Source organism: Dermacentor silvarum, chromosome 8 (genome assembly GCF_013339745.2).
Source record: "Dermacentor silvarum isolate Dsil-2018 chromosome 8, BIME_Dsil_1.4, whole genome shotgun sequence".
NCBI classification, from domain to species: domain Eukaryota; kingdom Metazoa; phylum Arthropoda; class Arachnida; order Ixodida; family Ixodidae; genus Dermacentor; species Dermacentor silvarum.
The window spans coordinates 1,352,011-1,366,057 of record NC_051161.1 but is presented as its reverse complement, the minus strand read 5'-3'; the positions used below and the strand labels follow the sequence as shown (position 1 = coordinate 1,366,057).

The 14,047-nt window shown below is 47.1% G+C and overlaps 1 protein-coding gene and 1 long non-coding RNA gene across 2 annotated transcripts in view; one reads left to right on the top strand and one right to left on the bottom strand.

Annotated features, from left to right (window-relative positions):
• Positions 1-14,047, top strand: part of LOC119460513 (intermembrane lipid transfer protein VPS13A) — a 1,139,096-nt gene that overhangs the window by 321,522 nt on the left and 803,527 nt on the right. The window contains exon 32 of the mRNA XM_037721434.2: positions 8,634-8,781. Coding sequence (XP_037577362.2) covers positions 8,634-8,781 — 148 coding nt within the window. The remainder of the gene's footprint in view (positions 1-8,633; positions 8,782-14,047) is intronic.
• Positions 1-14,047, bottom strand: part of LOC125947490 (uncharacterized) — a 409,960-nt gene that overhangs the window by 245,150 nt on the left and 150,763 nt on the right. The window lies entirely within an intron of this gene.

Here is a 14,047-nt window from a genome sequence, read left to right as displayed (position 1 = left end):
TCCAGTCTGATTTTTTGGACACATAGGTGAGACCTGACACATTCTGACATACCGCGAAGGGGTAATAGCGGATTTAGAATATAAAGCCGCAGTTTAATTGTCCGAAAGGTGAAGCATCGATTGCGATAGCAAATTAGTAGACAGCTATACGAAGTAAAGATAGTAGTTTTGTCGGCCGTATAAACTTGTAAACATTCGCTTACTAACTAAATTAACAAGCTTTGTGTTACGCGAACGCAAGCAAACATGAGGACGTCTCACCCGATGACCGAGGAAACTGGCTGTCTAAACGCTGGAGTGAGGGAGCGCGGCTGCAGTAGTGAGCAAATTGACCTTCGTGCTGCCTCTCGCTTCAACTCGAGCTAAGCGGTGAAAACAGAGCGCGCTCAAAGCTATGAGCACTCGCACTCTGTCCCCACCGCAGATCGCTGCAAACAAGATGGGGCCCGAGCTGCCGCTCCATACTCAGCAGTTGCCGGAGAACGGGAGAATGCCCCCACGGGTACCTTGCGTGCGAACAAAGATCACGCTTCCTTCCTTCCTCTCTTGCACGCATGAAAGTGAGCCACCATCGTCGTCTCACCCTCGCACCTTTCACTCGCACATACAGCATACTACGCGCGGCGACGATTTTGTCGCCCCTGGACTTTATACGGAACATCAAGGCGACGACGACGGCAGAAATGCACCTGGCGTATCCATATAATTGATATTGCAATAAAGACAGATTGGAATAGTTTTACTGCGGCTCTCTGGGTCTGTGGTGACATATGGTGATCAAGAAATTATGTTAGCGTGTCAATTAGACCGCATAATTTGAGAACATTTTGCCCTATCATCATGAGCGTCGGCACGGGAATATATAATTCGATTGTAGTTCCACCGATGTTTTTGGCTTTACAGGAAAACAAATGCCGTGCCGCCGCTCAACCCACTCTTCCATATTCTAGTACGCTATAGCTACAAAACCTGCTACCTACTACGCGCTTGGTGTTACTTTGTTCTGTTTCATCGTGGTTTCGAAGTATGCTGCCATATTCCATTATTCCACCAAAAGTCAGATTGGCCTGCTCCAAACTGCTCCAAAATAAAATTTACTCTGCTCCAAGTTGCTCCAAAAACGCAATTTTACTTGCTCCAAAAATTGCTCCGAAATGACTTTGGGCAGTCCCACCCCCCCTGCATATGCTCTCCTTGGCACAGTATATATATAGGGGGGGGGGGTCTTCTAAAGGTGAGAGGAGGTAAGGCTGGTGGGCGAGGTAACGAGCGAGAGTGTGTTAGCGGCGAGGGTGTAGAATTGAGAAGAAAGACAATGCGCTACTGCTAGTTGGTAGAGGCATTTGAGGCAGCGCCGTGTGTTAGCCGGTTGACGTGTCATTGTAGGATCCTGTTTCCATGGTAGGGACCTGGACCCCCCTCAGGGGGGGGGGGGCGTGGGGGGGGTGGTCCAGGTCCCTACCACGGAAACAGGATCCTACAATGACACGTCAACCGGCTAACACACGACGCTGCCTCAAATGCCACACACGGTGCTGCTCACCGGAGGTCAGTGAGCTATCAGAACTGAAAGAGATAATAAAGGTAGCGGCAGAAAAATGGTGCTCTTGGAAAAAAGATTAAAAAATAGGAAAAAAATTTTAAAAACACAAGGGGGTGGTAAATATATAAAGATATAAATAAGAGACCGATAATAATGATAATAAATATTAACGATAATAATAAAAGAATGATAAAAAAAAGAACGATTATATCCACCACCTAAATGACCTTATAGTAACACTAGCGAAACATAATCATCCACAAATTCTTCTGAACCGGGCTTATGACATCGCGTGAAGATTAGAGAAGCAGTCGGCATTAGCTAAGAAACATTCTACACCAGAATCTCATTGACCACCAGCCTTTATAACAAAATATTCTAATGCCCTCCCAAACATAAACAACATCCTACGAAAATACCACCCAATATTATCAAGAAACGAGCGTCTGAGAAAAGCATTCCCGGATGTACCAAGGGTTACCTCTTGCCGCAGCACAAACTTTAAAGACATGTTAGTGCATGCAAAAGTTAGCCAACATCATTTCCTCGTAATAAAAGCATGTTCTTGCCCCAGGTGCAAAACCTGCAGGCACCTTCAAAGTGACCTTAAAATTAAAAGCACCGCCAATAGCTATACACACGAAGTGAAAACTAGCTTTACTTGCACTAGCTCCAATGTAATTTATATGCTTCAGTGTTCCTTCGGTAAGAAAGAATATATCGGCGAAATGGGACAATCAATGAACGTCAGGTTAAACGGACATCCCGCGGACACAGCTAAAAAGCCTCCCAAAGCCATCGCCGAGCATTTCAACCAACCAGGTCATAACTTTGATGAGCTTAAACTCTACATACTACAGTCAAATTTCCGTTCTGCGCGAGACAGAAAATATAGAGAATTGCACCTAATTCCTAAGTTCAAGACATTGCAACCAATAGGCATGAATGTTTCAAAATGAGCTTTAGAATCTATTCAATATGCTAATCTTCAAAGCGTAGGCAACATCACTTAGTTATTTTTCATTTAGTTGTTTAGTTCTTTTTTCTCGTTTTTATTTTTTTTTCGTTATTCGATTGTGAATAATATGGCAACCTCCCTTTTCTTTCACTGATTCCTTTCGTTCTTTTATTTATGTATTTACTCCCGCCCGTTCTTAAAAAAATTTTTTCCTATTTTTCTTTTCTTTTTTTTTTCCCATTTCCTTTTTTTTCCGATTTTTTTCTGATTTTTCTTTTCACTGACCGCCAGCAGAGCAGATACCCCCTCTCCGTCGTCCAGGCCCCTTCCACAAAAACAGGAACCTACAATGACACGTCAACCACCGGCTAACACACGGCGCTGCCGTGTGTTAGTACTGTCACCGACTTTCATTAGCGCATTATCTTTCTTTTCAATTCTGCACCCTCGCCACTAACACACTCTCGCTCGTTACCTCACCCACCCGCCTTACCTCCTCTCCCTTTTATAAGAACCCTACCTATATATACTGTGCCGAGGAGAGCATATGTCGCTTTGAAGACAAGCCCACTTGTCGAAACATTGGCTCCTGCTCTCAGCTTGTTTTCGTGTTACTCATTATCAGTGCACAGCTGTTATTAAGCTAATAATTTTACAGTCTTTAGTACTGTGCTCTGCACAAAACCTGTCCAGCTTGTCAGCAACGCCGGTTTCTGTGTGCTGTGAGAAATGATCATCACAATGGGGGTGTGATGAATAATTAGAATGTAAAATTATAACCAGGGGGAAAAGAAAGAACAAAAAAAAAGAATAAAAAATAAACATGCCACAATTGGTATGGAACATGGCACTTACCCCTCTGGAGATATAGTCAGCAACATCTTACTTTCTTTCATGGTATGTTTATTAGGAAAAGAAAGGGGTGCATCAAGTACATACATAGCAGCCACAACAATTAATGAAGCACTAAGAGTGCTTGTGGGTTTGTGCTACAGTGCACAAGACAGGCTTAAGTACCGCTGTTGTGAGAATGACAGAAAAACTGCAGTGTGGGCAGGAAGGACCGTGTCTTCCCAATCTTCCGCAGGTACCGCAGGGCAGGAGCGATTCCTTCATGTTACCTAATGAGTTGTTCATTTCAGTGAAGGTGCCCAGCGTCATACGAGCTTTTTGCAAAGACCTTCCTGCCTGCAACACTCTTTAGCTTGCATGCTGTATTCTTCCTAGGAGGTGGGACTGAAATGCAAGAAATGCTCGTGTATTTAGAATATATAAACCCATGCAGCCAAAGTTAATATATGGAGCCCTCCCCTATCATGTCTCTCACAGCCTCATTGTTGCTTTGCGATGTGTTGAACGCCATGAGTCAATCGTGTTCCAATTCACTCATGTTGAAACCGTGTGCACTTGAGGCACATCTTGTTAGAAGTGCCGTAAAATGGTGAGTTGAGGGAAAGGCGCACTTGCGTGCCCGAACGGGAAAGTCGAGCGGAGGCTCAAAATGAATAGACTGGACTGTTTGCTTTCGCGCATGTAAGACTGCCCGCCTCAAGCGGGGAGCGTTTATTGCTCCCTTCGCCCCCTGGAACACAGCGGCAGACGGCACTGCTTCTGTTCTGCTTCCTTCCTCGCGTTGCTTGACCTTGACACCCTTGGCAGCCATGGGACGAGTGCGCTCACGCAATCGCAAGCACCGCTATAACACATGTTATTGTACTCTTCAGAGTCTTTTTATTTGAAGTGCTTTTCAGTGAAATCAGAAATCAGTCTCCTTGCTGCCATCTTTCTCTGTGCTTATTTATAATTATAAAAATAATTGTTCCAGAACCTTTTGACTGATCATGCTCACTTACATGCAAAGAACCAGCGGCTAAGCTGCAGGGAAATAGATCATACTTTTTGTTGTGAATAAAAATTTTATAATATAAGTAAATTGTATCATAATTTCCTGCTAAAGAGTTAATTGATATACAGTGGAACCTCGTTGATACGATTCTGCGTAATACGTCAGTGCTCCCACTCCTGCGCCAAATGTGCCAGATTGCGCCATACGAGATTTCCTGTGCCATCCTGATAAAAATACACGATTTTGCGCCCAAGTGTGCCAAATTATCCACTGCGCATTACATGTGTGGCCGCAGTGGCCCGCAGACGTGCATAGCGTGCATGACTAAAGCGGCTTCATAAATCGAACGTCACGTTATCTATATGTCGGCGACCGATAATTCGGCCTCGATGGGGACCGCCTAAAAGTCCAAATAATTGGGAGTCGGAAATATCCAAATGCGCCAGAAAAGAACTGAATTTATTCCGCCAGTGGCCAAAAAAGTACCTTTTTCTCGGTTGACCACTTTCGGGGATACATTCACTTTTGCGGGATTTTGCCTCACTAGCGTCAGCGTCGGCATACTTGGTATAGTGTGCTAGGAACGCTATCATGCGTCGACGTGTCCAGTGCTAGCCATGCGAAATGTCGCAAAAGTGAAAGTATGCCGGAGAGGGATCGTCCAAAAATAAAGCCGAAGTTTGTCAACGCGGTCCTGCGCGCATGTACACTTGCCTACGATCTCTACCATTGTTATGCTGTCGCCTCAAATAGACGAAAGTACAATTAATGCATGCACTGAATCTTCAACCTTTGGCAACAGGACCGTGAATTTGTAGCGATGCCTTTTCCGCTGCCACTCTTTGCGGCGCTCCATCTGGGCTCTATATATCCGCCGGCTGATAAGGGTGGATGATAAGGGCGGCATATAGTATTTAGCAGAATGCATCGCTGCAAAATCGTTGTGCAGTAGTACACCGCGCTATCATAGCCTAATGATGGCGTTTTTTCTTTTTTAAACAATCGGTGTCCTCGTCGGCGGAGACATCGAGGGTGTAGTCGGCGCCGCTTAAACGACTTAAGTCGCCGCGACGGTGTCTCTAGTTAACACGTCAATGAATAAACGCTGGAAGCGCGGAGCCAACCCGAATGCACTCCTGAATGGTTTGCCAGAGTTCGCTTGCCCGACGGTTTGGGGGAGGTCGGCGCTGGATTAACTAGGCTTCGCTAGTTTCGGTTTCCAGGTGTCGGCAACATGGCTGACCACCATGCCGCGGTGATGCCAGCGACGTATCAACGGCAAAATATTGCTATTTCCGCTTAACTCGGCAGTCAAATTAGCACGCAGTCATGCAGGCGGAGTCCGAATTATATAGAATGGCGTACCTTAAGGTGTCCGAAATTTCAGTCGTATTTATACTTTAAACTTATGGGCCAGTGATGGTGGCTCAAAGTAATCCGAATAATCGAGCTTGTTTGAATTGCTGGTGTCAAAATAATCAGTCGATGCCAGTTGAACCATTCGATACTATTCGAACCAGTCGATACCATTGAAAACTACCTGGTGTCGTCTGAAGCAATGACTGAGGATTACGAGAGGCTCATCAAGGCTGGCCTGGCTCAGAAAAGCATTGATGACATTGAGTCTGGCCAGGTGCTTCTGACTGATACTAGAGCCTTGCTGAAAACGTAACAAAGTGTCAGCTGTCAATGAAAATATCATACGATGTGAAAGGCAAGATATGAGCAACTTCACTGAACTTGAAATAAACTAATTACAGCACACTGTGTGAGCAAGTTTGTTGTCTTTAAATTAAAGGGAAAATCATGTATTTAGAGGCAGAGCAACATTTTTTTGCAGCAAGCAAATACTTTCTGGAATAACGCTTGTCAATTTTAAGTGTTTGAAATAGCTTAGGACGTGTCCAGCAGCTGGCATTTCTTAGCTCCAAAGTGCTCTGAAATCTGAATCTGGATGCTCCAAACTGCTATAAAATTAAGATTTTGTTGCTCTAAACATTGCTCCAAATCTCAGTTCATCAGTGGCACCACTGAATACGTTTTTCGGGATATGTTTTTTTTTTATTGTTTCCCGGCCAATGCCCCATAGGAGCAATGTATTTTCATGCGGTTGATACGATCGCGTTTTCACCTGAAATTAGATGATACGACTGCAAACTGGTATTTCCGAAACTCATAGCTTTATATTCAAGTGTAATAAATTAAATTACGTTTCAATGACCCACGAACAACATGTTAAAGGGATATGGACACAAAATCTGAAAATTTTACGAAAATGCTGAAAATTAATCTTTAGTGTGTGATTACACGGAAAAGAAGTAGTCATTTAGCCCATTTTTGAGCCGATGGCTTTATTTTTGGTGTTCTTGTGAGCGCGCGCCTCACTGCCCGACCCGCGGCAGTTGGAAGGCGTGATGTCACGACACCCACATCGGATAGCCAGTCGGCTGGCCGCGGTCATTCGAAGCGCCCCGACGCTGCCATCGCGAGCATGGATTCGAGTTCTGGTGCGTCTACCAGCGATGAGTACACGTCTGAAGATGAGGACCATTCCAACTTGGCACGAAATATTACCGCTTACGGTTACAAGCCTTTCGCGTCAAGCGACAAAGAGCAGGCGGCCGTGGAAGTGCCGGTCAGGTTTTCGCGAACTGTAGCGCGAAGATTTCGCTCGATCTGCACCAGGCACTTATGCAAGAATTATTGGTCATTTATGGGTGTAAATTTTCTGCAGTGGCGTAATCGGTGTTGCTGCCGAAGATTTACACCAGCAGGGAAGTATAATACACTTGGTTACTACAATATTAGCTGTTTTTGTCTGTTTGAGCTCTGCACCACCAGGTGGCAGCACCATACAGGCCGCTTACATTTACGGTTCAGCCCGAACGCCTTAACGCCCGCGTTTACCCGAGCTAAAGCTCTCTAATAGGCAGGTATCAAAAGTTTACGCACCTTCTCGTCTCTGTAAAACGTGTGCGACGGCATGTCACGACCGACAATGCTGTTATACCAGCTATGTCTGGGCATTTCCTTCCGCCGCAACAAACGTGTCAATACCGAGCGACGACCGTGGGAAGCCTCATTTAAGACGCACAACCTGCGTGGAGCACCGACGAGGATAGTGTTTCAGACGGAGGTGTGCGAAGATCGCCGAAAGGGGTTAAACAAACGCTGCAAGGGGCCGTCACCCCTGGAAACATTGCGATAGCTGTGGCCGACCTTGGCCGTGGGTGGGTGTTATGACGTCAAATTTCAGCTTCTGCCGGCAGCCGCTTGGAGGCAAGGTGCAACAGAAAATCGCAAGAAAAAGATGTTTGTCGTTCTTTTTTTCAAAGCAGCTTGTTGTATTCGTCATTTTCAACAGTTCAACAGTTCAACGCAAAAAACCACCCGCCAAGTTTTGTGTCCGTATCCCTTTAAGGGCCAGTGACACTAGCGGAAAAACGCGCGCTGCGAGCCGGCAGCGGCAGAACGCGCGTCACAAAAGCTGCTGCGAAAGCAGGTTTTTCGTACCGTGGGAGCGATCGGTCCTGGGCCGATTTAAATTGCCGCATGCCTCGGTGGCAAACGAGCCGCGAGCGAAGCAGACCAATAAGAGCTGCCCCCTTCAGTGATGTATACGCAGGCACGGCCGGTCTGGAGGCACACGCCACCAGACCCGCCGTGGCGCGGGAAACTGGTGTCATGTAGACCCACCCGACCGCTATTTTCGCACTAGTAGTATCGTCTGCTTGCGTCAGCTTTCGCTCGCGCTTGTTTTGGTTGGCTTTTCAGGCGAGATCTTCACGGTGGTCCTTTGTTTCGGAATTCTTGGCCTCGTGGTGCCATGATATACGTAGCAATGTCAAGGAACTTGTTATCTTTCAGAAGAACTTGTTTACGGACTTTGGAAAAAAAAAAAAAAAGAAAGAAAAGTTCAGTGAAAACTGATGAGCTGTTTTAAAGTTGCTCAATAAAAGTGCGTTGGCTGCGGTTCATGTGTTGTCGTGATGCTGCTCCGCATAAGAAGTGTGTTATGCGTAGCAGTGTCACTCGATGCTACAGGAAGCTTTGCTAGCGAGTTTGTCATCAAGTAAGCCAGTTTTCTTATGTTTTGAGGCTTGCTGTGGATGATGCGATTTTTGGATAATACGTTTTATTTTCTGGTTCCTGCGAAGATCATATCAACGAGGTTCCACTTAAGAACTGTCTCTAGTGCAATGTAATTGTGCATGGTGTTGCTGAGGCTTATTTCTTTTGAACTGTACAAGTTTTCATTGACTGTTGTCACACTTTTTCCCCTTTAGAGCTCTTATTTTGCTCGATGGAAGCACCCAACCCCAAGAGTCGATCCTGGAGCCTATGAAGCTGAACCTTGACATCAAGCGAGCACTGACACTGTTCAACAGAAATGTTATGGAGTACGAAATTCGTGGCACAGTGGACCTAGTCAAGGTAAAACATCCTGTAGCTTACTGAATAACTGTGAGATCGAGTACAACAGACTTTCATTAATTCGACTCTGGCTAATTCAATTTTTCAGTTAGTTCGATCCCAATCAAAGGACTCGGCCAGCACCCATACATTGCTATGGGTTAAGGCTTTTGTCATTTCGATCTTGAAATTGCCCCTTGTCAAATAATTCCAACTTGACTGGTCAGCACGGACATGCCTGACCCAAATGGTGACCTCAGTTGTGGCTCCAGGCGCTGCAACGCCTGTCTTGGCAGTGTTAGGACATAGTGAATGTGCCAAAGGCACATTATCTCCCACTAAAAAGTCCTATTTTTGAAGAAAAACGGTAGATTGGGCAAGTTAGTGGTTTCCCATGTTACTTAAAAACAACGCTACCAACACAGGACACAGAAAAGAGAGTGGACACACACAGCGCTGTTTTTGGTCTGCCCTAGGAAGATATTCAAGGGAAAACAGCAGCTGACAACGTACGATTGCCGTGTTTACTAATTTGTAATGCATGCATTTTGTTCAAAAAAAATTGTTTCGCAAATTGACAGCACAGTGCAATCGGATACGAAACCGTGCTCACAATGTCCTAATGGTGGAGCCAGCATCATTGTCATTATCATTACAAGATGGAGACAGAACAAATTCTCGCACCGGATGGCAATGCCGACACACAGGTTTCTGTCTTTAATTGCAAAAGCTTATTCAAAAGATAAGGTTTTTTTTCATACTATGATAGCAGCAACAAAGTTGCATCAGGTATTTTTGGCATTTCCGAGAATTGCATGCATTGCTGCATAAACTAGTGAAGTGATTAATTGCTTGATGAACTAGTGAAGTGGTTAGTCTAGGCATGGCCCACCATCTTGTTTTTCATTGTTGCGGAGTCATTTTGTAAATGCATAATATCAACCATGTAATGGACTGTACCATATTTTCGAATGTATAAGTCGGGGGGGGTTTCACGAATTTTTCGTCGGTGTGTCTTATAGAATGGTGTGACATATAGATGTCTTTTGTTTTTTTTTTCCGGAAAAACTGCCGTCACAATGGTATTGGATGCTATGTACAGTGGAATCTCGATGATACAAATTTCACGGGGTCACGAAAAATTTTCATATTAGCCGAAATTCGTATCATCGAAATGCAATTAAAACTAGCCAAATTAAGGGGGGACGCGGGGATCAGATCGCGAAAATCGCGAGAAAAATTCATTTTTGAAAACCACGCGTTTCAGTATCTGCAACGCCTAATCTACGCTGTATCAAATTAGTTTGTCTGAAAACGCATTAAAATTGCCCAAAAAAGATTAATTTGTCAGTGCGCAGGGTGAGAAAACAGTTTTAAATCGCGCAATATCACCACAGTTCACGGAGATATATCTCGTATTTCCCGCCACCGAACGCCGCCATCTTGGTATCGTTCGAAAGCTCAAAGTTTCGCCGTTCCGCTTCTCAATTCATCCGTTGTCGCCATCTTGTAACAAACGCACAAACACAAAAGAAGCGCGGGTCTGCGATAGGTAGTCACACAGGCCCTCCGGTGAAAGCGGGCCTCCGATTGGCTGCCGTGCTGAAAGGTGTTTCTTCATTAGTTGCTGCTGTGACAGGGGCAAGATGGCAACCGCAGTTGTCTGCTTCGTAAACCACACCGGCGTCTTCACTTGACACGCAGAATTCGGATTACTGAGAGCTCCCAGGTTAGTGATGGATCGTCGCTCGCTGGAGAAGAAATTTTGGACGAAGCATGCCTTTGGAATAGAGAAGCGCAAGCCTCCTACGGCAAGAAAATACGGCTATTAGCGGGAGAAGGGGAGGAGCACCTGACTGAACGTGCCACACTACCTAGCACCGTGGATTACGTGCCGCGCTATCTTGCACTGTGTGACTCCAGCAGCGAAACCGACAATCGCCCCGTGCCATCGGCACCGATAACACACTCGACGGAAGACGCGCCAACGGAGGCTCTTGCGCCTCGGCGTACGACCGCGCGACTCGGCCAAGATCGTATCTCGGTAGACATAGCTCGCTGCGACTAGGCAAAATGGTGCAAACACAAAGAACGCAGCCAGAAACACAGCAGCCACTCCGTCCGCTGGGCCGCCGAAAAGGAGGAAAAGCACAAAAGCAACAAAAGCGCCACTGCTTCAAACTCTTCACGCCCAGTCGCTGCATCCGCGCTGTCCGGCGCCGTGTCCATGCGTCCACACCAAAAGAGAAAGGGAGAAAGCGTGTGACTGCGCGCTGTTCTCTCTCGCGGCCGTCGGTGGGGCGACGTTTGTTCTTATCAACCGACGCAGGTCGAAAATCGATTCGTAACAACCATTCTCTAGCACGTTTCAAAGTAATGGGGCTCGGCCGGGACCGCGGAAAAATTCGTATCATCCAGAAATTCGTATTAGCCGTGATCGTATCATCAAGATTCCACTGTATTAGAATCAAGTAAATACTGCCACAATACTGCGCCATGAATGTTGGATTAACCCTGTAACGCACAATGTATCATATATTATGCTGTACTTAGTTTGATGCCTCAGTATGCTGATCTAAGCATGAAAAACTTCACACAAAAGCTATAGTTGCGTTTTTGAATGATGGTGTGGTTTCAGTTGAAGATAGTTCAACGAACCAACTACTAAATAATTGAATATGTTTTAACATAAATGACATTTGTTTTTTGGCCAGAAATAACGACGAACAAGTTGTTGCTTGATGGTGTTTGGGCATTAGCTCAGGGCAGTGGCGCACCGAAGGGGGGGGGGGGGGGATTCGGGGGTTGTAACCCCCCCCTGAGGCTGACTTAACCCCCCCTTTTGTTTAACCCCTTTTCTTTCCTTACGCATTTGAGTACTGCAACTAAGACACTCGCAAAAAGCACATTTTTTGATAATTTCCAGTGAAGAAATCGAGATTAGTGCTGTTTAGATGGTATTGGTAAACTGCCCTGGTAAAGAGATCCTGGGTGCGCTACTGGCACAGGGAAGTGTGCATCTGAACACCAGCTTAATTGGTAGCACATGTGGTTCCCACTCTCTGTGGCTCCAAGCTGTTGATTGCAAGGACAGTGATGAAGCCACCCTGGCTGAAGCTCATGGGCGTGATCATTAATTTCCTGAGAAACTATGCCTTTTCGGTCACTGACGAGCATGATGCTGACAAGTATTTTGCAATCAAATCACTTTCAAGGAAGTGAACATGCTAGATGCTTTATTGAACCTTATAATTACTTTGATTTAAAATCAAATGGCACTGTCATTCTTCATATCACTAGAGCAGAAATTCGGGCTAACTGGTGATTTATGTTCCTCTAATAACAGCACTTAAATCGATGGCCGAACATAGAACGGACATACAGCACTTCGTATCTTTGGCATGCAAAACCCCATAATTTAATTTTAGCACTCCACATCGCATCTCTGATGCACCTCGCTGCACTTCGTTTCTGCAGTGAAATCTGTGGGAATCCTCGGGTCCCATGACCGACGCACGCGCAGTGAACGTCGCGTCAGGCGCGTATGCGCCAGGGAGAGTTGGGAGAGGGGAAACTTTCCTTCCGCAGGCGTCGCACGGGGATCGCAAGCGCTATCAGCGCCACCGGGTGGGTCCTGTGAGATCCCGCTGACATTGCCTGGGGCTCTTTGGTCCCCAGCAAGCGGCGATAGCGGAAGTTTCTGCCGCCGCTCCCGTATTCCCGCACATGGTTAATCAACCGCGTGCGGTTGCGTTCTTGCCGCGGCGTGCGTTCTTGCCGCGGCAAAAGCTGCGGTCACCCGTATTCCCCAGTTGGTAAGTTGGAAGCCCTTCTTTACCTAGTGTATTATTCTCTTCGAGGTAACCCTGAGCGATGTCAACTATAGCTAGCTGGGCCTGCTCGAAGTGTTAGTTGCAGTCGTAATAAATGCTTTCCGAGTGTACACGTGGTTGTCGTCTATTGTTTCCTCGAACTGGTACCGGACCGCGGTTGATGCGCCAACCGCGGGGTTCGGTGTGCCGAGGCAGAGCGCCGTGGGCATATCCCCCCATATCGCGACATTTGGCGTTCCCAACGTGGGGCAAGCTCTTGGAAAATTGGACGCCGATCGGTTCGGTGTGAGGAAGGCTTTGTCCGGACCAGCGTTAGGCCTGTGGGGTCTCACACATGCTCTTGGGACAAAGGAACGACAGCACAGTAGTGCAAACAATCAAAAGGGCATTTATTGCACCTTTCATACACTAATACACACTAGCCGAATTACTACCAATAGAACATTCACATGGGCGTGCCACAAATCAAGGAAGTCTGACTCCCCGCGACCGGATAGCGAGCGAATATGTTCGCCCCATCCTATGACACCATCGCCTAGTTGTTCACGTGTATGGTCACGCGAACGGTGGTGCGTTCAAACGATCCGTGTTCGTCCATATCGGTGCCCTCCTCCTAGCCACGCGAGATGGTCTCGTGAAGCGTGGATCGGCGCACGCGCGTAACGTCCGCATCACTTGCCGACCTCAACCCGAAGAGGTACCGTGTTCTCCCTTTTGCGCCCGCCTAACCCCCCGCCGTCAGGTGGCATTAGCTACGCAACACCAGCGCCATCTCTCGTAATACGCTGCAACTCCACCGCCGTAAAGCTACGTGGCGAAGCCAGATTACGGGAGCCATGCAGGGAAAACAACATCAGGGGACGCGTGAGAGTCGTGCATCCCCACATCCCCCCCAACCTTAAATCACTGCTTACTCCGGCGAAACATGTCAGCACTGTCTAACATCAACGCGTGCTTTGAGAACAAGAGGTAGTACATGCACCAGTGGCCGCACCGAGGAAATGTCCACACGCTTTCGATGACATGCGAGCCGACATTGTCTCTGGGGTTCACCGCTGGCTTCCGCTGGTCACAGCACCAGCTCTGCAGGTTCGATGGCACGACTCCAGCCCAGAACTCTGGAAACGGCAACGCAGAAGTCAGCACAAGCAAGCGTCGCTCACGCTAACGTGCCCTGCTGACGAGAGCCGCAGTAGCCGTTGGTGACTGCCGGCTCTTTTCCCAGCCGCCGAGCGTTGCAAGCCGGACATAGGCAGCCGCCGAAGCCGCTGCGCCGAACTGGCCACAGCCATCTCCATTGCTGGCTTGTTCGTAGGCCGGGGCAGCAGCGCAGACGATGTGCAGGTGACAGCAAACCAGGGGTGACTCCGCTCACGCTGCGTACACTCAACACACTCGACAAGCACTAAAGTAGTGCAAGGGAGAGGAATTCTGCATGCGCATCGCCCACGTTG